The 25599-nt window shown below is 42.2% G+C and overlaps 1 protein-coding gene across 3 annotated transcripts; it reads right to left on the bottom strand.

The window, feature by feature from the left end:
- Window positions 1–41: 41 nt before the first annotated feature.
- Window positions 42–24871, bottom strand: ZBTB34 (zinc finger and BTB domain containing 34). Of its 3 annotated transcripts, none has more exons than XM_019949274.3 (2): window positions 24762–24871; window positions 42–6531 (listed from the first exon to the last, which is right to left on the bottom strand). In XM_019949274.3, the coding sequence occupies exon 2, from the start codon at window positions 6519–6521 to the stop codon at window positions 5007–5009; it is 1515 nt and encodes a 504-aa protein (XP_019804833.1). In that variant the 5' UTR covers window positions 6522–6531; window positions 24762–24871; the 3' UTR covers window positions 42–5006. The 3 variants fall into 3 exon arrangements, with proteins under 3 accessions (XP_019804833.1, XP_019804831.1, XP_019804832.1); XM_019949272.3 differs by lacking the exon at window positions 24762–24871 and adding an exon at window positions 21703–24515; XM_019949273.3 differs by lacking the exon at window positions 24762–24871 and adding an exon at window positions 6642–14472.
- Window positions 24872–25599: the final 728 nt, after the last annotated feature.

Raw genomic sequence — 25599 nt, 5'->3', positions numbered from 1 at the left:
GGGGGCCAGAAGAGGTAAATCCGGAGGAAGACCACAGCACATCTGCTCTAGCAGCATTTTTATTTACAAACAGCAATTTCCATTGACTTTATACCATAAAAAAGCCATTTACAAGCAAGAAACAAGAATTCAGAACAAAATTAAGCAGCACTGAAGTATTCATGTCACAAATCTAAAACAAAATGAATACAAGAGTAAAATATCATTTGAATAAATAGTCTTAAATTCATGCTATAAAATAATCCTTAATGGCAAGTTACTAGTTGATACAGCATCCGCTTAGCTAGCTTCATTTACTTCATATGGTGATGAAGTGTGGAGTTGTGAGGTTACCAGTTTATATTGCAAGATAATGACACTGTGTTAAGTCATTCAAATTGCTCAACCATTTATAACGGAAAAAAATGTTAGCCCTCCTAATAAAAGTGGTGAGAGAGATGGTTTTCACATTAGGAAAATGGTCATTCTCGAAGAAACCAGGTAAGTTTACCTCTTACTATACTCAGGGCAGCAACCAAAGGCTTGGGCAGCAAGTCCAAAGGTTGAATTCACAGCATACTTGTCACTGAGGGGCAGCAAGAGGTCTGTTTACTGAATCTGCTGCAAGGCTAACTCCAGGACTTGATAGAGAACTACACCAGCCCTGTCTGTGCCAGACCCAAGGGGAACCAGAGAGAAAAGGTTCTCTTGTGGGCCGAGAAGTCAAGCACTGGGCAGAAACAGTGGAAACACTCTGGCACTTACTGAAGAGACGTATGTGACGAGTGACAACCATTACAAATTTCGAACAATGTGAATGACTCTTCTGAACTTTCAGTTCAGTTGCACTGAGTAATATGAAACCTATGATTTATGAACTAGATAGTTTCATATAAAGAATTTACATAATTCCCCAATACTTTCATATATAAAATTTAATAAATAACCCTGACCAGTCTAGAAGCACCATTCAAGGGGCATGTGCCCTTGGAAAATAGTTTAGGTGTTGCATATTTGAGTCCCTTTCAGTGGAGGCTTCACAGGAAACCATTACAGAATTTAACAATAACGACGACGACGACAACAAAAAAAATCACAGTCACTAATGGAAAACATTGTTAAAATAAAATACATTGATTTCTTTAAAGTAAAGCTCATTCACATAGATGATGCCCTCCCAGCCCTTGTTTTGTGTTCCTGCAAATTCTTCCTAGAGTCTAGGCTGTAAAAACAAAAGTAAAAACAAAACCACACACAAAAATATGCAGGCCTATGGTCTGGGCTAGGGGAAAAACAAAGACTTGTTATAACTGCTATCATTAGAAAAGACATCTACTCATGCTCTGGAAGATTTAGAAGTTATCAATTTAGTTCTACAGTATATTCTGCTTAACAGTGAACCGACAGTATCCTTTCTGCTGTTAAAAAAAAAAAAAGAAAGAAAGAACAAACAAAAAACAAAACTGCCAAGGCAGAGCCAATTGGGAGGCTTTCCACTGACCCCAAAATTAACTTGACTTCATATACTGTATTTACAAATATAATTTCTAAATGTATTTACAGCTTTAGTAGAAATTAGAGGGTAGAGAACTGATTAGAATGAAAATAACTGTTTAAAACCACACACATTAGTAAAAGTATAAAATTCTTTGTTTTCACAGTTTGTAATAACAGGTTAAACACCTATAGAAAAGGACGCTGTCACTGTCTTCACATTGTCTACGTATTTGAGAAGGTAGCTCAAGAAGAGACTCAATTATGAACAAACCTATATGAATTCAGGATATATTTTACTGTAAAAGATTTCTTCACATATCACTTTTATCTTAATTGATTTTTGCATTTGTTATAAATGAAACATCTAACCTAAAACTGTACAGAAATAGGGACTTTGCTTTCCAAAAAGAGTCGCTCTAAGGAGTTACACAGCGGACTTCGTCTGCAGAGACGTGAAGTGAACTTCGGGGAGAGAATGTTTCTGTTCTGTGGTCACGTTAATCCTCCTGGCACATCCTCATGTGACAAGGCACAATTAATTGCTGCTGCCCGATGTGAACGGAGTTAATCTTTCACTCGCCCTGCACACTGAGAAGCACGGCAGGCAGTGCGCGCGCTCAGAGAGGCCACGCAGCTCTGTGCTGGCCCGCGTGCGGCCTCCCTCGAAGCCCTGTGGGACCTTACAGTACTGGGTTATGGCTTGAGAATTCATTCTTAACACTGCTAGCAGTGGAAGGGTAAAGTGTTAGCAACATGAATGGGAGCAAGTGGAACTTGCAAAATGTGGAATCATGATTATTAGAGAGAAACGCAATCAATTTTCTGCCCCTTAACAGTCCCATTACAACGTCTGAACCTGAACTGTACAATCAAAGCAATGTATATTTTTGTCAAAGACAATTTTGGATAAGTCACTCTTTGGTAAACTCAAACCAGTTAAACAAATTTACAAATACAAAGAATTCCATGTAAATAAGGTTAAGACGGACACGGTGACAAGAACCAGGACATTCAAGGCGCTTGCCCCAAGTGCCGCCCCTCCTCACTTGTCTCGTTTATCACAGGATGCTCTGGAGACCTCTCAGAAGGCCCCAAGCCTGAGTGAAAAGGAGGCTCCTTCCCTGAGCCTGACCTCTCATGTCCTCGATTTGGGCGCTTCTTGTCACAAACTTAATTTGTATCACAACACAAATTTTTTGCATTTAATTCTTTGACGGAAAAAAAAAAATCAAACTTATTCATGTAAGGAAAAAAAATCACAAACATTTACCTGAAACCCCAGAACATATTTAAGTGGGTAAACACTTGGGGTCCAGCCTCCCCTTGAGGCACACGGCTTTGACAGGAGTTGAGCAAGTGCTTCAGGGAGAGAACAGACCCCTGACTTAGGCAGTCTGACAGGAAAAGGCATACTATATACCCGGTTAGCAGAAGTCGCTCCTTGGAGCGGCAGGACTCGCGTGTGTCTGTACGTAGTAACACTGATGTGGAGAGCAGCGGCTCACGCGTGAACAGATCCCCTGTGCTGAAGAGATGCTACTGCACAGCTACCACCCCCGGGGGCGATCACACACAAGGGCCTGAATGATTTTTTCCCCAAAAAAAACCAAAAAAAAAAAAAAAAATCCCCAAACACCCCCCACCCCAACTCCATTCTTGGTATTTTAAGAGCCAAAAAAGCACGGAAAACCAGCAAACATCTACTTTTGTATTCCTTTAACTCCTAGCCTCTGAGGTTGGTCCGAATTTCGCTTTTGTTTTTCTCTTAGGTGGTCTGTGCTCTTCTCCCGTGGAGACACACTAGTTGTGAGTTTCAGGGCCAAGGTTCTCAAGCAGAGAGCCTGGAGTGCTGACATCTTGCCGACAGCCTGCAGCACAAACTCACCACCAAACTGCTTACATTACTCTCTGCCGGAGTACACAGTACCAGGGCAATCTCATAAAGCCCGTTTTGTATACTAGGAGCACACGGGTGAACAAAATATAAAACTGAAGACACTTCCTCAAGTACTAATAAAACATTATCCAAATAGGACTCGGGTATGTTTTTATACAGTAATGTGTTTGCCAGCACATGCTTTTGAGGTCTTTTTTCAAGCTATAAACTCAAGAGAGGAAAAAAATTATAATTCACTTTTACCATTAGATTTCACATTTCTACAACTATACTGACCTAAAAGATACATAACATAAAAATAGCACCACGTGACCAAAAAAATGGTGACACACAGAGATTTGGTGACACACAGAGTATCTTAGAGGGCTTTTTAACTGTTGGTTTCTTCAAGCAGGAAACACTGAGAGAGCGGGGGAGCCACGGAGGCTCTCATCAGCTCACACAATACTAAGATAGATATATTGCTTGCAATTCCCATAGAGTATATCTTTACAAAAAGTACAAATTCCAAGTTCTGCAGTTTCCCTGGGAACTGCATGTAGAAAAAGTTGCTGTGCACCTGAACTGGCTGTTTGAAAAGAGAAAGAAGAAAAAAAACCACAACACTGCTTGGAGAATTTTGTAGACAGAACTACAAATCCCTTTCCTTTAGTGCGAGTACTAACTCACGGTAGAGAGTGATTCGATTTAGTTACCTGGTATGTTTCTACAGTACGGAATGAAGGTAGATTCATAGGCCAGTAAAAACATTGAAAACCACTGCTCCTTTGGGGTTGACTAATATAACACTACTGTATGTAAAAAGGTCAGCACCACGGGTCATCCAGCTTACCTACTGGACAACTAACAAAAATTCCAAATGGTTTCCAACTAGAGTTGAATACATTTTATGGCATTTGGTTTATGTATTTGTTATGAAGCAGAGCTATGAACACTGTGATTTGCTTTGCTTGCTTTTGGACACAATGATTAATATATTTGAAAACCTATTAACATTCTTTTATAAGGGAAATAAAGGGGCAAAACCCTAACATATTAGGTAGGGGCGAGACAGAGTCAAAAGCCCTGTTCACATTGTATTAAATTATATATTCCTCTTACATTCACCTCAACCAGAATAAAATCAAATTTGAGAATGTATATATACTATATATATAATAATTGCTTTATTATATATATATATATAAAAATTGTCTAACTACCCCCTAAAAGTAATTTTAAATTAGAAAAGGTTACCCATTTGTATCAGCTGACGGCATCCCAGTCTCCCTCCATGGAAATGCACTGGTGCCAGTGCACACAATGGGAGAGTATGCCTCTTGGCAGAGAATGTAGGGTCAACCAGTTGGCATAGCTAAATCACTGGCAGGTTTTGGATGAAGAGTTCAGCCAAAGAGGAATACTGTCAGCCTGTGTTTTCCCTGGATACGCTGCCCTTCATGCTTTGAGCTCCTTGAGGGAGGGAGGGCGGGGGAAAGGATAAACACAATGAAGTGTTCCTTCCAGAAACCTTAGAAAAACTGCCAAGAGACCAAGAGATTTCCAGATGGTTGGGAAAACCAAAGGTTACAACAAAGCAAATCACAAACAGGCGTTGATTAATGTGCTTTGTGGGGTGCACTTCTTTACCATCTTAATCAGGAGCATCAGACACCGTGTGAATTTCCATCCGGGAATCTAGGGCCATCTCTGAGGCCGACGCATCATTTTCTAGTTTCTGTTCCACATACACATCTGTTCTCTCAGGGGACTCGATGCGACTCCTGACTTCAGCTATGCCAGGGTGGTTTTTCCGCAGGTGCTGGTTGAGGGTACCTTGGAATGGAAAGCACTTCCCGCAGATCTCACAGCGGAATGGTTTATCGTCGGTATGGCCCCGGATGTGGTACTCCAGCTGGTCCTTCCGCGTGTACTTCTTCCCGCAGAACTTGCACACAAAGGGGGTGATTCCCATATGGAGTCGCATGTGCCTGTCAAGGCTTCCCTTCTGGTTGAAGGACTTTCCACAGTAAATACAGATCAACCTCTCATTGTACGGGTACCAGTGACCTCTTGCACTCCTCTCCCGGGGGCTGCTCTCAAACCCGGGGTTATTCATCATAGCTTCACTGTCGGAACCCTGCACCAAGCCCTGCAGATCACTGTGCAGATGGACAGACAGAGCCCGCTTCTGGCGGGCACGACCTCCTCGGAAACAGCTCAGCATGGATCTGGATGGGCTGGAATTGCTCAAACTTCCAAAAGCTTCAGCTACGCCGGCTGGCTGTGAAGCTGCCTGGGAGTAAGAGTAGGCGTGCTGGAGCACAGAACCATAGGAGCCCACATTCACGGCCACAACTTGTTCCCCATCAACCATCTCGGTGTGGTAGCCATCGTCTCCCAGGGAGGAGCTGTCGGAACAGCTGGGACGGTCAGACTTTTCCATCTTCACTTTCACTTCAGTGATCTGGCTCTCCCTCCCCAGCAGGTCCCCTTGCTCATGGTCCCCCTCGATCTGAATCTCGTACTCAGAGACGCTCCCACTGCTCCCTCGGTCCGAGTGCCCTTCCTCCTGTACACGGCTGCGCAAGGCTTTGCTGGGTGTCGTCTCCATCCGAAGATCACTGCTTGTGGTAGGCTGCCGTACCTGAGAGCAGTATGGAGGGGAGATCTCCACCGGGTTGGCAAAGTAGCTGCTGTCTTTAACTCCATTACGACTCTCTGGAGTCTCTTCCGCACCGACGGTCACAGAGTCCACATCTCCAACACTGATTTTTGAATGGATGCTCTCTAGGATCTGCGTGCACTTGTCAATGACACACTGCATCTGAAGAAAGCTAGCTGCAGTCAGAAAACTGACAACATCCTTCAGCTGCAAGGACATTCTTCCAGTGTAACAAAATGAAAGCAACTGTTCAAACACATTGGGATTTTTAATCACTGATATTGACAAGCCACTCATGGTACTTAATGCTGAATGGTCCCGGAAGTAGGGGGAGCTGGCCGCAAGGACTGCTTTGTGGGCTCGGAACGGCTGACCCTGAATGTGGACGATGATGTCACATAGTTTCCCTTGCAGGCGGAGCTCGTTTAGCTGGCTCAGAACGGTGCTGCTGTACTCGGGCACATCAAACTGAATAAAACTGCTGCTGTCCATTTCTACTGACATGAAGCGTAATCTGAGGAAAGAGAGAGTTTCATAATTCGCCAGTGACTCCTCACTAAGTACAAGTGGCATAAACACAGCCTTGCAAAAATACCACCACCCCCTCCATTGTAGCTACTATACCTCCTAGGGTCCGCCTGAGCATTTCTTTTCTCCTCTTACTTATTTTCAGTCTTTCATGCCTTGGTTAATTCACCTAAAGATAAATAACCTAATGATCCATTAGCCAAGTCTCCTAATTACCTGACATACATCTTGATCAAAGTAAAACATGTAACATACAGTAGAGCCATTTTAGCTCTAGCTGAGAACTTGGTATCCTTTTAAGAAATATATTTTTCTGTTTCACCTACCTTTGAGGATTTGAAGTACTCTGTAAAACAGAAGTAAATTCATTTAAAAAAATGCTCTGCCTTATTTGTATATTTCCAATTGGTATTTTGCAAGTATACAGCACACTGGATACTGAATGGAGCTTAAACCTTTTTAGAGTTTGAGTTGTTGTCTTGATGTGCATTTTTTCCCCTTCAGCTCTACACACATTTACATCCTTTTGGGTTGGTAATTCATAGCGCAATGCTCGGCCGCCTTCAGTGAAGAGTTTTTAGACAGGAGGATCAAGAAGAGTGACGGACACGTCAGGAGTGCATCATCCTCGGCTAGTGCTCACACTGCTGGCGTGCTCAGGACAGGCTGGCTGCCCTCTGCCTAGAGCCCACAGCCCTGATCACTCAAAACTACAGAACGGTGTAGAGCCCAGGCTGCATTCTCTGACCAAAACAACAAAATTAGATCTCACATTTATATTTTTGTTTTTAAAACCCAACCAATAGGGCTTCCCTGGTGGCGCAGTGGTTGAGAGTCCACCTGCCGATGCAGGGGACACGGGTTCGTGCCGCGGTCCGGGAAGATCCCACATGCCTCAGAGCGGCTGGGCCCGTGAGCCATGGCCGCTGAGCCTGCGCATCTGGAGCCTGTGCTCCGCAGCGGGAGAGGCCACAACGGTGAGAGGCCCGTGTACCGCAAAAAAAAACCAAAACAAACAAACAAAAAAAAAACCCAATCAAGAGAAATTTAAACACCTCCTGAATAAGCACTGAATCAAAAAGAAAATCAATAAGGAATAGAGCTATTTAGAAAATAAGAAAACTCACATCAAATCTGCAGTACGGGTTTAGGAATGAAGTTTACTTATATCTTCAACTTACCTAACAATGCATCCAAAAAGAGATGGACAGATATGTGATAAAGCAAACAAAATAAAATGTTAACAAGTGTAGAGTCTAGATTGAGTATACAGGTGTTTATTGTAAAATTCAACTTTTGGGTATGTTTGAAATTTTTCACAATGAAATGCTGGGGTTCTGAACTAACAAATTTTAACAATGTCAGTGCCTTAAAAATTTTTATCATTAAACAATAAAGAATAAAAATAAATGAAATCACTTATGAGGTCAGAAAAGGAACAAACTAAACCCAAAGAAAACAAAAATGTAATTAATACAGAACAGTATTTAATCACAAAGTTTTAAAATTTAAGACAAGACAATGTGCAACGAAATCTAAAACTTTTGCAGAAAAAGATCAATCAGTGTGATGATAAATCACATCAGAATTTTTCTTAACCACCTCAGAATTTATTAAAACATTTTAGTTAGAGAGGAACCCTGTGCCATTATTTATCCTAGATTTATGATTGAAACCAATTTGAAATCCAAGTGGAATGGACATATTTTTAGGATAACATAAATTGGCAGAATTAAAAAGAAACAGAAGTGCCAAAGCACAAATGATCCTCAGGCCATTCACACTGTTCTAGATGCATGCTAAAATATTTAAAGCATCTCAGTTCGTATGGCATAAGTCTGACATTAGAATATGGCAAACAGCATAAAGACCGTCAACTTTACCTACGCAGAGACTTCACTAAACAGACTTACTTTAATATCCTAAAGGAAATACTAGCAAATATAACCTATTAAAAGAATAATATATTATGATCAAATGTAAGAATGGCTATATGTTAGGACATACACAAATGTAATCTGCAACCTCAATAAGTCAAAGGAGAAAAACCATATGGCCGAATCAATTCTATGCCAAAAATGCATTTTAAAAAGTTACTTTCAAAGTAAGGATAAAAATACTTAATAAGCTAAGAATAGAACAATATTTTCCTAATATAATAGCATCTACTGCAAACTAATGGCAACATCACCCTTAAAAAGGAAATATACCTACATTCCCCAAAATGTATTTAGTAGAACACAAGCCCCGAGCTCAATATCCCTACCTCCTAGGAATTAAAAAACATATTAGCATACTAACCCATCTGCAAAGTCCTACAGGCTAGAATTCTATTTAACTCAGCAGTTTGCAAACTCATTTAACCATGAAACTCTTCTCTCAAGGTACACATATTAATATTCCAAAGAATCAGTGTTCCCTGGCACACTCTATGGTAAACACTTTTGTAAAGGAATTCCTGCTAGTGCCTGGAAGGCTACAAGGTTGTCTGCCCATCACTTCTTTTACTTAACGTTGTTCTTGAAATTCCAGCCAAAGAAAAAAGGCAAGAGAAAATTAAGGCATATAGCCTTTAGAAAAGAGGTGGTGAAATTATCATCCAAGGGAGATATGACTATTTATACAGAAAACACAAAAGAATTGCTTGAAAAAAATCTGTTAGAATCAGGATGTAATAAGTGAAGGATTTAAAAAATTATTATTCATAAAAAACCGGTTAGGTAAGCTAATGACAAGTTACAGCCAACAATATTAACATAAACTATAAAATACCTGGGGGATAAACAAAAAATTGGATCTACAAGAAGAAAACTATAACACTTTAATAAGGACAAAAACATGCATAAACAAAGACACATATCATGCTTCTGGTAGGAAAATTTGACACTATCAAGATGGACATGTTCCCCGCAAGTTACTTTATAAATATAATGCAGCCCAATGGAGTATTTTCTTCGAAACTTGACAAAATGATTTTAAAATTCATCTAGAACACTGCCGTCCAATAGAAATACAACACAAGCCATGTGTGTAATGTTTTCTAGCAGTTATATTGTTTAAAAGGAAAAATATAAAATTTAACTCAATATATCTAAAACATTATCATTTCAACATTAGAAAGTTATTAATGAGATATTTTATATTCTTTTTTTTCATACTAAGTCACCAGTATTTTCACAACACTCTTGGAATTTCATGCCTGTCATATCAGGTCTTTAAAATGTGATGTGTATTTTGCATTTACAGCACGTCTCAATCTGGAATAACTACATTTCAAGTGCTCAATAGCCCCGTGTGAGCAATGGCCACCATACTGGACATTAGATCTAGAAGAAGAAATACTGAAAAAATTTTAGAAAAAGAAAAATACAGCCAAACATATAGATGTCAAAATGTATGAGTAGGCTATAATTCATTCATTTCGTAAATATATACTGAGAGTCTTCCGTATGCCTGGCACTACAGCTCCAAGTAAGCTACAATTCTCTTGTTGTAAATTGTGATAAGAGCTATGAGATCTTTCATAACGGAGGAGTGGTCAGAGAAGGCCATTTGAACAAATGATATCTCAACTGAGACCTAAAGGATGATAAAGGTTAGCCAAATATTGGGGGGTGGGGGGGTGCTGCAGGGAAAGTTCCAATTTTCCAGACAGAAGGAATCACATGCACAAAGAGATGAGAGCCCAAGTCAGGAAGGAAGGAAATATTGGAGCACTGTGGCACAGCTGGGACAAGGAGCAAGGGCAGAGGCCACAGGAGGCTGTCAAGTAGATAGAAATCAGACCAGGATGGGCCTTTGGGGGCCATTTTCAATCAGTGAAAAAGGAAGATTTCTGGAAATAGATGCTGCTTGGATAATATGAATAAATAATAATAAAGTTAGATCCCTTCTTCACAACATACCCAAAAATAACTTCAAGAGAAGACATTTCTGAGCACACAAAGGCAGACACCAGAAGAAGAAAGGGAGATTTAACTATTTAAGTAAAACTTTTATACCTCTAAAAAATATCTTTTACCAAAAAACAAAAAGAGACAAATTATGAAAAATATAACATCTATGGCAGGGAAGTATAAAACTCTTACAAATCAATAAAAGCCAAATGTAACAACTGAAAAGTGAACAAAGAATATGAACAGATGCTAAAAAAAAAAAAATTTAAATTGCCTTTAAACATAGGGATAAAATGCTTAACGACTTCATCAATAAACCAAAATATAAAAATTAACACAAGACACAATTGTTCTTTCTCAAATCGCCCAGGCTTAAAAACGCAACCCAGCTGGCAGTGTTATAGGAAGAGGGGTGCTCTCACATACTTCTGGTAGGCAAATACAACAAAAGCCTTAAAATGGGAATTTCTCTCAACTCAGCACTCTGTGTTGTAAAAACAAAATCATGAATATAGGCACAAAAATTTATCCATAACTACATTCAATTACAAAGCAAACAATGGAAACAACCTGAATGTCCAACAATAAGGGAATTATTAAAGTATGATACAGCTATATACTGAATAGAGTATCATCACTAAAATGACGTTAAAGAATTCAAAGTTAGTTCCACAAAATGTAAGTTAGTTCCCATGAGAGCAGGAATTTTTATCTGTTATATTAACTATGTGCCAGATAACTGCCTGGCACATGGTGGATACTCAATAAATATTCGATGAATAAATATTTAAGAACACAGCAAGAAATCAGATCAACTGCAAATGAACAAGAGGGATCTTTATGGGTGATGGAAATGGTCTAAAACTGAATTACGGTGATAGTTTGACAACTTTTTTTTTTTTTTTTTTTGCGGTACACAGGACTCTCACTGTTGTGGCCTCTCTCGTTGCGGAGCACAGGCTCCAGACGCGCAGGCTCAGCGGCCATGGCTCACGGGCCCAGCCGCTCTGCGGCATGTGGGATCTTCCCAGACCGGGGCACGAATCCGCGTCCCCTGCATCGGCAGGTGGACTCTCAACCACTGCGCCACCAGGGAAGCCCTTGACAACTTTTTAAGTTTACGAAAAGTCACTGCATTTTATACTTAAGATGGGTCAATTTTATATGTAAGTTATATACCTCAACAAAGCTGTTAAAAAATCAGGTAATCACAGAATATACAGAATGATATTTCTAAAAGTATATATGTATTTACAAATATGAAATATACATAGAGATAATATTAAAGAATTATACAAAATATTTACATTAATGTGAGAGTAAAGATGTTTTATCTTTCTTCTTTGTATTTTTCAAATTTCTATAGTGAACATGTATTACTTGGAATGACAAAAATATATGTATTTTTAAATCCCTACTAGATGATAATTTGACATAGACACTGCTGGTGAGTATAAAATGGTACAAATACTTTGGAGGGCATTTCAGTAGTATCCAGAAAAATTACAAACGATCCCCCATGACTGAGCAATTTCAACTCTAGGAATTTATTACAGGACAGCTCATAACAAAAGATTGGAAACAAACTAAATTCTCATCAAGAGGAGCCTGGCTAATAAATTATGGTATGTCCATACTAAAGACTATTATACCACCAGAAAAAATGAATAAGGAAGCTCTTTTCATACTGGTATGAAACAATCACCATGATATATTGCTAAATGAAAAAGCTGAGATGCAGAGCAGTATATATGCTATTTGTATAAAGCACTATGAAAACATATACACCTCACTGTGTCAATATATTCATATATAAATATTAGCAAAATATTTCTGGAATGATGCACAAAAACAAATGGCCTCTTGGGACAGGGATGAGGTAGTTGGAAGGCCCATTAGCTTTCAGTGAATCATTTTGAACTCTTAAAATTTCTAAACTATGTGAATGTATTACTTATTAAAAATAAGTAACATTAAAAAAATTTAAGGCACCTCATCTAGTTTTTAAGAGATAAGAAAAGATCCTAATATAACCATCAGAAGCATTAATTTGGAGTCAGATATGGATTCAAATGATACCTGCTTTCCATTTGTAAAACCTTGGGCAAGGTACTTCATAACCTTTCCAAGTCTCAGTTTTTTGTTTTTTTGTTTTTTTTTTTTTTTGCGGTACGCGGGCCTCTCACTGTTGTGGCCTCTCCCATTGCGGAGCACAGGCTCTGGACACGCAGGCTCAGCAGCCATGGCTCACGGGCCCAGTCGCTCCGCGGCACGTGGGATCCTCCCAGACCGGGGCACGAACCCGTGTCCCCTGCATTGGCAGGCGGACTCTCAACCACTGCGCCACCAGGAAAGCCCAGTTTTTTTGTTTTTAATGGTAGTATCAATAGCAATAGTCTTTGCCTTATGGGTTGTTATAAGGAATTCATGTAGGAAGCACTTAGCACAATGGTTGCTTGGCACGTGGCAATCAAGGTTAGCTATTAGAGACTTTTTTTAGGGGGACAGGATGGTGTAACAAACAGAACTGGCTTTGAAGTTAGACTTGGATATGAATCCTGGTTGTGCCACTTTCTAATAAAAATAGTAACAATGAACATTTAAATAGTTACGTGACCTTAGACAAGTCCATCAACCTTGATCTCTGTATCTAGAACATGACTAGAACAGCCCAACATGACTGTTGGAGTAGTTGAATGAGGGAAATTCATGCAATGAATGTGTATAATAGCTTACATATAATGAGTACCTATCTTGTGCTAAACACCTTACACAGATTAATTAATTTGATTCTCTTATCAACTCTGTTAGGGGAATACTATGATTGCTGCCATCTTATAGATGAAGACTCTGAAGAAAAGAAGTTAAGACACTTGCCAAAGGTCCCGCAGTTAACAGATGAACTTAGTCTGGCTCCAGGGGTCATGCTCATAACTGCACCAGACTGCCGTCTAGAAGCACAGAAACTGCCTGGCACCTGCCAAGTGGTCAAATGTTACCTATTCATTACAGCATTTTCGGGACACAAGGATGTGTAAATAGTGACTTTTGGAATTAAAGGGCAAAAGAAAGGTGGATTCAGCTTTTTAAAGGTACAGAGTCCTGGGCAAAAACCAGTAGAAAAAGGAAAACAAAAAAGCATTTCTGAAATAGTCTGTAAAACTGAAAATAGCTCCACAATGAGGTGTCTTCCTCCTTTGTGTGGCTTTTTATCTTCTTCTCAGAAAAAAGTACAGAACTACACTGGAAAGAAAATCACTGAAGAGAAAAATGAAAGACCATGATTAACACCTAAGGAGGAATTCCATTTTTCTGCAAAATGAGAAAGGAAGTGCTCCATTCTCCTCTCCTTGACACTGACGCGTCCTCTCGGCAGTGACAATGAGATTCAGAGACTCCTGCCTAAAGCTGCTAACAAGCAACACTCTCGAATAAGAGGCTTCTCAGAGACTGACACACAGGGAATTTACAGGTAACTGAAGTCCTAGTCACAGAAAAGGAGTAAAAGGCATAATTAATCACAATTCCACACCCAGACCTGACATCAGGTCCAGCGGTCCTGAAGCAAAGGAAGCCAGAACCTCTCACAGACACATCAGTTCCAACAGAACCCTCCACTCCTCTGCAATTTTCCAGCATGGGCTAATCACTGGTTCCTCGAGGGTCTTGATTTCTCCCTTGAATGGAATGTCAGTGGGCCTACACCAAAGTTAGATCAATGTTTAATTTTATCTTTAAAATAAAATATATGCATATGGTCAAACTTCAAACTATCGTACAGAAAAATATAAAATGGATAGCAAAATTCTTCTCCAGTGCCTCTCAATCACTGGAAAGAGTTTTTGGGTGTTCTTTCAGAGAAAATTATAAACATATATCAGCATAAACTGTTCTGTACTCTGCTTTTTAAAAATGTATTTAAAGGGTAAGCTGGGATGAAGTGAGAGAATGGCATGGACTTATATATACTACCAAATGTAAAATAGATAGCTAGTGGGAAGCAGCTGCATAGCACAGGGAGATCAGCTCAGTGCTTTGCGACCACCTAGAGGGGTGGGATAGGGAGGGTGGGAGGGAGACGCAAGAGGGAGGGGATGTGGGGATATATGTTTATGTATAGCTGATTCACTTTGTTATAAAGCAGAAACTAACACACCATTGTAAAGCAATTACACTCCAATACAGATGTTAAAAAAAAAAAAGTATTTAATATACCTTAAAATCTTTCCACAGCAGCACAAGCTCATCTACTTCATTCTCTTTTCTGATTTCATAGTATTCCATGAAATTCATATAAATGAATTTCATATGTGCCACCATGTCTTCAATACTTAATCAGTCCCCAGGTGATACCAAAAGCAGGAAACCATTTAAATAGTCATAGTAGTTCCTCCTAGCAGAGGGGCTACTGCGTTAGTTTTTCACATCCATCGATAATGCCAACTTACCTCCCAAAAGGTGGCAGCAACTGTCCCTTCACCAACAGCACGTGAAGTGCCTGTACCCCCGTAACTGCTAATAATGAATATTGAACTTTTTCACCTTTGCCACACTGACAGGTTAAAAGTGGTATCTCACTGTTTTGCTGTGATTTAATTATAAATGGGGTTGATCATCTTTTCTCATCTTCAATGGCAATTTGTCTAAGTTTGTCTTCGAACTGCCTACCCATATCCTTTGCCCATATCTGACTCTCTATTGAACTGTCAGAGTTCTTTGCAAATTAAGAAAACGAGCCTTTTGTCCAATGTGCTGCAAGTATTAGATTTAACTGCAATCACTAAATGACATACTGACTGGGAATTTATTTTTCTACATTTATAGGGTATGTTCAATTTCAATCTCTTACGTGCACAAAACCAAAGGGAACTCAAAGATAAATAAGAGTCCCAGTCTTGCAGTTTGATACAGGCTTACTGCAGATTCCTCCCAACTCAGAGAGAGATGGGAATGGAGTTCATTTTTGATAATGCAGAGAAGTGATTTATATTAGTTTTTCATTTAGACTAAGTTTGCAGCTGCTTCAGAAAACAATAATGAATTTGATTATTCCACTCACTAAAGACATCAGAATCAGTATTCTTTAATTCAGCAGATTAATCACAGGTCTTTCTGTCCCACTATATCAATAGTAAACAAAAAAAATCCCCAAACTAGACATTTACATTGCTATATTTTAATTAAAAACAAGTATATATAAACTGGATATTTTTCTTCAATACCATTAATACTTATTTTAACAATACTCATTCTGGTTTTGTTTGTTAAAACTATACTTTGGATAACAATGTGAAATACTTCTTTTTAAAACATATACAAAGAGGATATTAGTTGAAATGGTCTCTGAGAAGTTCAAAATTGTCAGCTCCCCGATTGCTTCATAACGCTCTTCTGCTCATTCAACCAATGGACACACAAACTTTCTGCTCTCCAATTTCTTTAACTGGAGAATGCTTTCACCCCTCGGGAAGCAGCTCTCACCTCACACACAGCCTCTGCCACAGTCAGCTGATGAGACTGCCACCATCGGTCTCAACAGTGGGTTCTGGGAAGGACCACCTCGGACGTGGGCAGTCCTGACATTCGTCCAGCCACCTCCACACCAGCCTCAGCAACTGCCCAAGGGGATCACTGTCACCTTCCACCACACTCCTTAGCCTTCCCCCCTTACTTGGAAAAGCCCATCATCATCATCATCATCATCATCATCAATTACAATATTTACTGAATGCTCGACACATGCTGGGCATGTCGTAAAGGCCTTATATGTATTATTCATACATATGTATGAGTTCTCTTGACCTTCCACCAGAAGGCAGGTACGATTACCCTCCCTTGAGAGGTGAGGAAACTGAGGCTCCAAGAGGCTAACTTAACTTCTTCAGGGCTGTTGCAAAGTCTGGCCATCTAGACCCCTACACAATAACCCCTTATCCTTGTTTAATTTGCCCAAGGGGAGTAGCTGGACCAGTAAGGGAGGCAGGAGAGTTGAGGGAAAGGCAGGAGGAAACGAAAGCTTGCCCTAGGTTACCTCCCTGCCCTAGGGTGGTGGCCAGGGAAAGGGACAGTGACAGGTGACAACCTCCTACCACTGCCCAGGGCTCTTACTCCTTCCTCTGTCGGGAGGAAGGAGATGAAGAAAGGCAAAAGGGAGCATTTTAGTAACATCCATCGAACTTACAAGCGCACATGCCCTGTGCATGAGTAATCTCAGCTCTAGGGATTTACCATAGAACCCTCTTTCAAGATCAAAATCTCCCTTTTTTCTAGATCTAAGTCACCGGTAGAAGGAAGGGTTATGATCAGAAAAAAGTCCCAGGTGGCCCTCCAGCTGCAGTATATTATGCCTTCCATATTCACAGCTTTTACTCCCGCTTCCCCGTCAGAGCCCTGCATCCTGGCTGATTTTACCTGCTTTAAATAAACAGCTATCTTCATACGCTAAAGCCTCTATTCATTAGAAACCACCGACCTAGGGCTCAAGTAAGTGGTCCTTTTGGTGTTCGAGGGTGAAAGTCACAGAGAGCAGATGCTGCCAAGACACAGGTTCAGCCCAAGTTCAAGAGAATTCAAAGCAGCACTGAGACTGGCATTTAAAAAGCAACAGCAGACTGTGAGGGGCTATCCAGGACTGACCAAGTAGCGAGGAAGCCAGGTCTGAAAGCAGTGAGGACAGCAGCAAGGCCAGCACAGGCCAGAGCAAGACAGAACCGTGAGGAGTGAAGAGCGACCAGGTTCGGGAAGAGCACAGCCACATGCTGGGGAGTTCAGGCAGACTGGGCAACCAGAGAAGGGAGGCCACTCACACAGCGAGGCAGTGTGGGCACGAGCCACAGGGGAAAGGTGCTGTCCCCTAAATACCATACAAGCCAGCCTGGGATACTCGACCCACAGACTTGAAGTGCGAAGTGAAGGAGAAGGGTCCTAGAAATAAACATGCATGCATGCTCTGAAAAGAAAACTAAGATCTGATACAAGACCATATGACAACAAGGCTTAGCAAGTAAAGCTGCTTGAAATCTTTGCAAGCTCCCACCCAAAAAAAGCTACAGAACATATGACCACACCCAGACATCAGGACAAGACGCTGTTCTGAAACGCTACAAACAAGGGAATGATACCCCCTAATCCAGATTCCAAAGCTCACCAAGAATAAATACATTTGACCTGAAGGAGCTTTAAAAAAGTCACACTTCATAAAGACAGGGAAACCAGCTGACCATAATCTAAGAGACAAGGCTGATCCTGGGAAGGGTGGCCAGACGCCAGTTCATCGCCACTCTGTTCCTCCTCTCACCTGGCTCCTCCCACTGAGTTTGAGCAAATGAGGCAAAAAGGTAGTGAGTGCTCTTCTATATGACCACTATAGGTTCACATAAAATAAAATGCCCGATTAATGGAAATTACAGCTCCCTAAGTTTTCAAAGGTGCTGCATATTTAACAATTTCTTATAAAGCACCAGGGAATGTAAGGAGGGTCCTATTATTTTCCACTTAATGTCATTATAGTCTTCTGACACTATTTTTAAAAGACTTAACTATCACCAAAAAATAACTAAAAGAAAGCATGGGTGAATTTATTTATAATAATGTCATAGAGGTCTCTGCAAGCATGACATTAAGTCCCAGAAGCCACAAAGGACAAATACATTTGACAACATAGAAATATATAATATAAAAAATCCACCCTCCAAGCAGAAAGATAAACGACATATTGAGGGAAAGTACGTGCACATTTGACAAAGGGCTATATTATAACTCAAACAGATTTGGACTGACACACAAAATCCTATGGAAGAAGGTGCAAAAGATATTAACAGTTCAAAGAAAAAGTGATCAAAAACATATGAAAAGATGTTTAGCTTTATTCATGATCAAGTCATGTGAATTACAAAAAGAAAAAATGAGATACCATTCGTAACCCATCAGACCTGCACACATTTTAAAAGTGTGCAGGTGTAATCCTGAGGGATAATCTGGTAATATCAATTAAGATGTAAAAAGCATTCATCGTTTGGCCCACAATTAACTATTAAGAATTAAGCTTACAAATACACCGTACTTACAATAGCTTATCAGGATATGTATGTCCACTGAGCACTTTTATTTGCTATAGCAAAAAAAAAAAGAGGGAAACGAGCTCAAAATCCAGAGAAGACTTGTTCAAAAAAACAAAACAAAACAAAACAAAAAAACCAATCAACAATGAAACACTACCCAGCCATTAAGAAGAATAAATAGACCTGTATCCTTCGACATGGAAAAGAGCTCTAATATTTAGCCAAAATCAGCAAGCCATAGAAAAATCTGTATGTATATATGTGATTCACTTTATGTACTTTTCTTAAAAGAACAAGTATATACTGCTGTATCCATTCTGGAAGGAATCCCATGAAACCATTAATGTTGGTGACTTTCGGGAATGAGGACTACAGACTGGGGAAAGGGAAGGGAAACAGACTTTTATACTTTTTGAATTTTTTTATCATATAGCTGTATTATTCTCACTAAAAGTTTTTTTAAGACATGGTATAGGGTTTTTCCTAAAAATATATAATTTTTAAAACCAAGGAATCTAGGGAAAGATAGGCTGCAAATGGGTAATTATTGTATCAAGCAGACAATTATAGAGGCAGAAACAAAGAACTATGAGAGCAATGACAAGACTGATTACTTTTGACCAAAGAGAATTTTTTTTAATCAAAGAGAATAAATAAAATCTTCATGGTGGAAGTAATATTTGAACAGGACTTTGCATTTCAAATGGAACAGAAAGAACACTTCAGGCAGAGGAATGGCAGAAGCAAAGAACACTGGAGTGAAAATGTATGGTGTCTGGGGTAGTGGCCAGGGCCCAGGTAGTGGCCAGGGCCCAGGGCCCACTGGCAGTGATGAGGGAAAGAGGAATGCCACAGTGGGAACGTGGACGGCCTTGAATACGAGACTGGAAATCTCAAACTGGATTCCGGTGGCAGCCAATTTGAACACGAGTCCAAAGAAGGACTCAACAGGGCTTGGAGACGGAGGGATGCTATCCACTCTGGAAGTTAGTTCCACCTCAGACAAGCTGAGTTTAGGCTGCCCACTGGGCCTCTGAACAGAGTTGTCCAATAGGCACAATTTGGGAGTAATCAAAAATTGTACTAGCCAAGGATGAATGTGGTAACATGCGGTTACTAAAAGGGAAAACAGAAAACACAGTTGAGAACAGAAGGAACAGTTATTTGCTCCTACTGTAACATGCTCACGAAAGAGGAAACATGCACACCTAGCCCTCTCCTTAAGGCACCGTTTCACTGACTAATAAAATTCTGCATCATGCCTTTTGTTAAGCTGTAAGGAAACCAAACAGTGAAAACCAGAACCTAGACTAGTGCCATCTTCCCACACTGCAAATCCATTCTAAAGAGAACCTAAAGATGAGAAAAGACACTTAAATGTCATCTGGGCAAAACACCCACATGGGCCTTGAAATCCCCTCTACAAAATCCTTGGTCTTAAACCCTGGAACTGTTTCCCAGTAATGACAACCAGAGCAAAAGTAAAAGTGTAAAACCTAAGCAAATGTGATGTGCTGATTCTTGAGCCTCCCGTGCTGCTGAGCTCACACCCTCAGTGGTGAGCTCTCTGAGGGCAGGGACTGTGTGCCCAGAGCCTAGCAGTGTGTCTGGCAGAGAGAGGCTCTCAGCAACCTAAACCAAGCTGGTGGCTCAAAATCCATGACTGCCACCATGGCGGCACCCTCAGCTTTCAACTTTTCCTGCTGAACACCCGAGAGACGTAGGATCTTCTCACCAGCAGGAAAAATCTAGCAAGGTGGTTCACTCCCATCTAACCCATAAACACTCTAATTTGCTCCACTTCATTTAAAAATACCCTGCGACACTTCCAAGAAAGGAAAGCAAGGTTACAAATTTGGAAGTTGTTTAAGGCACCAGGAAGTACCCATTATTCTCCATCAAGATGCTCATGATTCCAAACCCAGATCTGCACCTGCTGGCTTCAGTCACTTGCTGATACTGGAGACACAACTCAAGCTAGACTTTCTCTATCAGGCACTGAAGACCTGAAGATCCCTTATCATTCCCAAACAAAAAGTCATTAACAAGACCGCTGAATGGAAGCACTGGGGACAACAGGCATGGTGACAGCAGTCACAAGGATACAAAAATAACTTTCTTAGGTATTTCTGCCTGGGTCTAGAGAAAAACTAAAATTGAGCTGTCATGAAATACAATCTAATCCTTCAGAAAGCAGCAGCCGAATAACACCAGGCCTGCATGAAACATTCTGGTGCCGCTGAAACCCAATGCAAGAAAAAAATAAATAAAATGGCATTCCGTGATGGATATTCATGAAGTACTCATCCTAATTTAAAAGAAAACAAGTCTAGAGTTCTTACTGCATTAATTCATGTGAGCCTGAAAGAACATTTTTATCCAAACTGTTAGATTTCCTACCAAGGCGTTAACATTCTCCAAGTCTGCTCAGATACAATAATTCTGAGAGTGCGGTTTCGTTTGACAGTGGAGACTGTCTTTCAGTCAGTGCAAAACATCAGAAGCTTCTTCTGAGCTTTCCTAGCAGAGCAGGAATGGACTCTTTAACCTGACTGGCAGTAACAGTTACTGAGCTCCAACTGCGTTCTGTACACTAAGTAAGCTCTCTACCTGCTCACTGAATCTTCATGACAACACTATGAGATAGACACGGCAGCTATCCCCATTCTACAGATGAGAAAACACTCAGAGAGACTAAGAACCTTTCCCAAACTCATTAATGACTGGCTGAGCCAGGATTTGAACCTGGATTTGACAGTCTTCAGAGCCAGAATTCTTATCTCCCGTAAGAATAAGATTTTAATCCAGGCACAGTGGTGAGAAGTAGGGGTTTTATTGGTGCTAGTGTCTTACTGATCACCTTTGAGTGGAAAAAAAATTTCTCATTTAAGGGTGTATCATTACACCAACACAGTGATAATTAAGGGGTTACAATTCCTTGTACTTTGCAGCCATTTCTCTGCATAATGTCCATTCTTTTTACTTCTGTCTATGAAGTGGGCAATTAGATGCTTAAAATCCTATCATGAAATAGAAAGATCTGTTTCAGTTAAAGGAATGAATAAGCTTTCTTAAGGCAAAGAACTCAAAAAAGTCAAGGAGTAGCATCTTATCTGCTTACTGCTGGCATTTCAGGGGACACCAGACCTGGGAAATATATTAAGTCCCACCTCGAAAGATAAAAGGATTCGAAAAGCTCACCTTGAATTGCTTTCTTCCATGAAGTTTTCCATGCCATCAATACAACCAGAAAATAACCATTAGAAATTAAACTGCCTTCAGTTGATGACCTTCACTAAGCTAAATTCAGCAGTTTGTCAGCTACAAAACATTAAACGGACACAATTAAGAAGTTTGAAAACCATTAAGCAGAATTTAAACTAGAGAAAGATGAAAATTAATGGGAATAAAACATAATGACACATTATAGATTTGTGATACTGACATTTTTGACAAGTGCTTCAGCTGGAAGGTAAAAGTAGGATCCACAGACATGTAGAAATACACAGCTCAGTAAATACACCGAGGTTCGGCAGCCTATCATTTCTCCACCTTGATAAATTTACACCTAATAATGATGATGATGATGATGAAAATATAAATATTAAGCAGTTACTAGGTGCTATAAACTTTGCTACCTCCTTCATATACTTTTTTTCACTTTAAAACTCACAAAACCCTAGGAAATGGATTTTATTATCCCCATACTACAAATGAGAAAACAGAGGATCAGAGACATTATATAAATTGTCCAAGTTCACATGGCTAGTAAGTAGCCTTGCTGGGATTCAAACCCAGACTGGTCTGATTCCAAAGCTGATGTACTTGCCCCACAGCCTCCAACTGAAGAATTACATGATGTTTTCCTTTCCCATAATCAAGAGTAAACATTTTAATGTTTCAAAGATTCATTTTATGTTATCTGCACTCGAAGAATGAAAGCTGAAAACATCCACCTTGAATGGCAGCATTAGACGTAAATGATATATGACAGAGAAAACTGATAACTAATAAAAGCTTCTCCTTTAAAAAGGGGCGGTTCAAAAAAATTTAAGTCATTTACCAACAAAAATTAGGAAGTATTTGCATACCTATTACAAAAGCCCAGCTACAGTATTAGATATTACAAGGGCTGCAAGAGAAGTATTAAGACAAAATGCCCTCAAAAAAAACACCCACTTCAGCTGGGACAAGAGCAAGTTCAGTAACCGAGGAACAAGTGCTGAATCCTGTGCTTTAGATTCTGAGTGCCACAAAGGCATGGGGGTAGGGCAGTCAGGGAACACCCTCTGGAGGAAGTATATCTTCAGCAGGGGCTTGAAGGAAGTGAAATGGAGAATTTACACAGAGGAGAAGAAAAAGGAGGCCAGGACTTCAGAAGGGGGAACAAGAGGCGCAACGCCCTCGAAGCAGTCACAAACTCACTTCTGCAGGAGACAGTCGGGGAGGAGAAGCAGCAAATAAGGTCCAAGAAGGTGAGGAGAGCCTTGAAAAGACACGGCGGGCACTGACTGGATGCAGTGTGGCAGGCAGAGGATGTACTCAGCTTTGAATAGTGGTATAAATACCTGTGGCCTTTTAGCTGATCTCCTGGCCCCCAGCCTCTCCCCTCCCCTCCTGTAAATGATCATGAGCCACCCCTAGTCTCTTACCTCTCACCACTGCCTTTAGAATAGTTTCAACTTTGGCCTAGTGTTCAAGTTCTTTCAGAAACTAGCCCAGCCAATCTTTCCTTATTCCCTTCCTTTAAGCACCCTTCTCTACAAGGAAACTGGTCTATTCACTAACTCCACGGGATCACTGGGTCTGATTCTTCTTTTCCTATCAGAGTCCTACTCATCCTTTAACAGCCAGCTCAAACCCCACCCCCTCACTAAAGCCTTTCCTGACCACTTGGCCTATAGTAACCTCCATCTCTCCTTCCTCTTAATTCTACAGCACACAGGCTTGTCTCATCAATTACCTTTCCACAGGTAAAGTCTCAGCACCCAGTGTAAAGCTGCTTGGAGGCTGGAAGTGTGCCTCCTACGACTTTACCCCACCACATGGAACAGCATCTTGACATTTAATAAGCAAGCAAACACTCAACTCTTTTTTTGACTTCCTATATTAAGTTTAGCATTAGCATAAAGGAAGGATGGGAGAGGTGGGGGGACTTCTGAAGTCAGAGACTAGCTAAGAAGCTGCTGCGATAATCCAGATGTGACGTAAAGAGGGCCTGACTAGGGAACAAAGAGAAAATGGGCAGATATAAACAACAAAAAAAAATTTTGCACGCAAAAACTCAGCAGGATGTGATTGACTACTACTAGGAACAAAAGCAAGGAATGAATTAGGATAAGGTTAGGTTTAGAAACGCTTCTTGGATTCATTTTAAACCCTGTCTGAAAACAAGTGTATTAAGCGGCTAAAAAGTCCACATTTGCAAAAAGTCTTCGGTGAAGCTGCCCAGTATCTTGAACCAGGGACAGCCATTCCAATTTCAGACATACACAGAATGGTAGAGCTGGAAGGGTCTTTAGAGAGCTTATCTAAAACCCTCACTGATCAGGTGGGGAAACTGAGACCCAGCATGGAAAAGGCTTGCTGAAAGCCTCAAGACTGAGACTCCCAGACTATTCATGCCCCAAGGCACAGCCGCCTAGCCTAGGACACTGTTTACACACCCAGGCCAGCCCAGCCCTCCGTAATGGCAGGACCGTCTGAGGGCGAGAGTGACCATGGAGACGTCCAGGGCCAAGCAGGACGCGCCGCCGCCTGTTTACCTGGAGAAAAGCCGTGGCGTGGGGCAAGAGCTCGGTTGCAGCCACCAGCAGGGCCGACCCCGCGGCCCGGCCCGGCTCTCCCGGGGACTTAACCATCCGGCCTCCCCGTACAAAGGGGGAGCGCCCCCGGGGCCGAGGGGCCCGGAAGCAGGGGATCCCGAGACGCCCGGGCGGAGGCTGGGGAGCCCGGGGCAGCTGGCCGAGCGCTGCCCTCAGACCCGCCAGCAGCGCCCGGACTCCGGGGCCAAGCAGGGTTGGCCCCTTGGGGGCGCGCGCCGGACCAGAGCAGGTGCCCAGAGCGTCCGGACCCCGCCCGGCCTCGGCTCCAACCCGCACCACCCGCCCACCCGCCGGCCCGCGGGGCTGACCAGGCGCGGAGGCTCCCGCCCCGCCGCGCCCAGAGGGAACCGGACAGCGGCCAGGGGCTGCCACCGACTCCGCTGGCTCCGCCCGCGCCTCGCCCGCCGCCCACCGCCCCCCGCCGGCGCGCCTCACCTGCGGAGAGCGCCGCGCTCACATCGCCCGCCCGCGGCGCCCCCTCCGCCGCCGCCGGCGCCAGGCCCGTCCCCGCCGCTCCGGCTGCCGCCCCAGCCCGCGCCCCCCGCCCCCGGAAGCGCTTCTCGGCCCCGCCCCCTCAGCGCCGGCACTTCCGGGCAGGCGCGGACCGGGGTGTTGGCGACGCGGGACTGGCCTCTCTCCGGGACTCCGAGTCCGGGATCCCGCTCGGGCTGTGTCCGGGAGTCTCGCCGCGGACGAATGGGCGAGCGGCAGCCTTGGTCCCGACTCCGGGAGGGAGCGGCGGCAGCTCCGCGCATCACGGCCTCCCGCCCGCCTTCTCCTCGGCTCCCCCTGCTGGCGGGAGGAGGGCTGCTCCGCGGGGCGCGCCCGGGGCTCCCGGAGCGGAATGGGTGAGAGGCCAGGACTTTCGACTTGCCATCACCCGGGGCCTGCACCCACCGTGCGCCCAGCCTTCCGCTTCCGAGACCCTCGCCCTCACAGCCCTTCGGATGCTTGCCCCTCACCCAGGCTGCACAGCAGTTACCTGTGCGGTGGTTACCTTGCCAGACAGGGTCACCTAACTTAGGACCTTGGGCAGATTCCCTCTCCCTCAAAGCCGAGATAAAAATAACGAACTTGGGGATGTGAAACTCCTGTCACAGACCAAGTCTCGAAAAAAATGTGCATTTCCAGATCCTTGGAGGCACCCAATCTTGACACTCGGGTGGGAGTGGGAGCCTCGCTCAGCATTTTCCTCTCTGTTTCAGGCGAATTTAACACCCTTTGAAGACCTTCCCTTTACATTTTGGTGGACTCCTGCGAAGTTGTGGCAGAA

This window comes from Tursiops truncatus, chromosome 6 (assembly GCF_011762595.2).
Source record: "Tursiops truncatus isolate mTurTru1 chromosome 6, mTurTru1.mat.Y, whole genome shotgun sequence".
NCBI lineage: Eukaryota > Metazoa > Chordata > Mammalia > Artiodactyla > Delphinidae > Tursiops > Tursiops truncatus.
The sequence above is the reverse complement of the archived record's forward strand: the minus strand, read 5'-3'. Positions and strand labels throughout refer to the sequence as shown.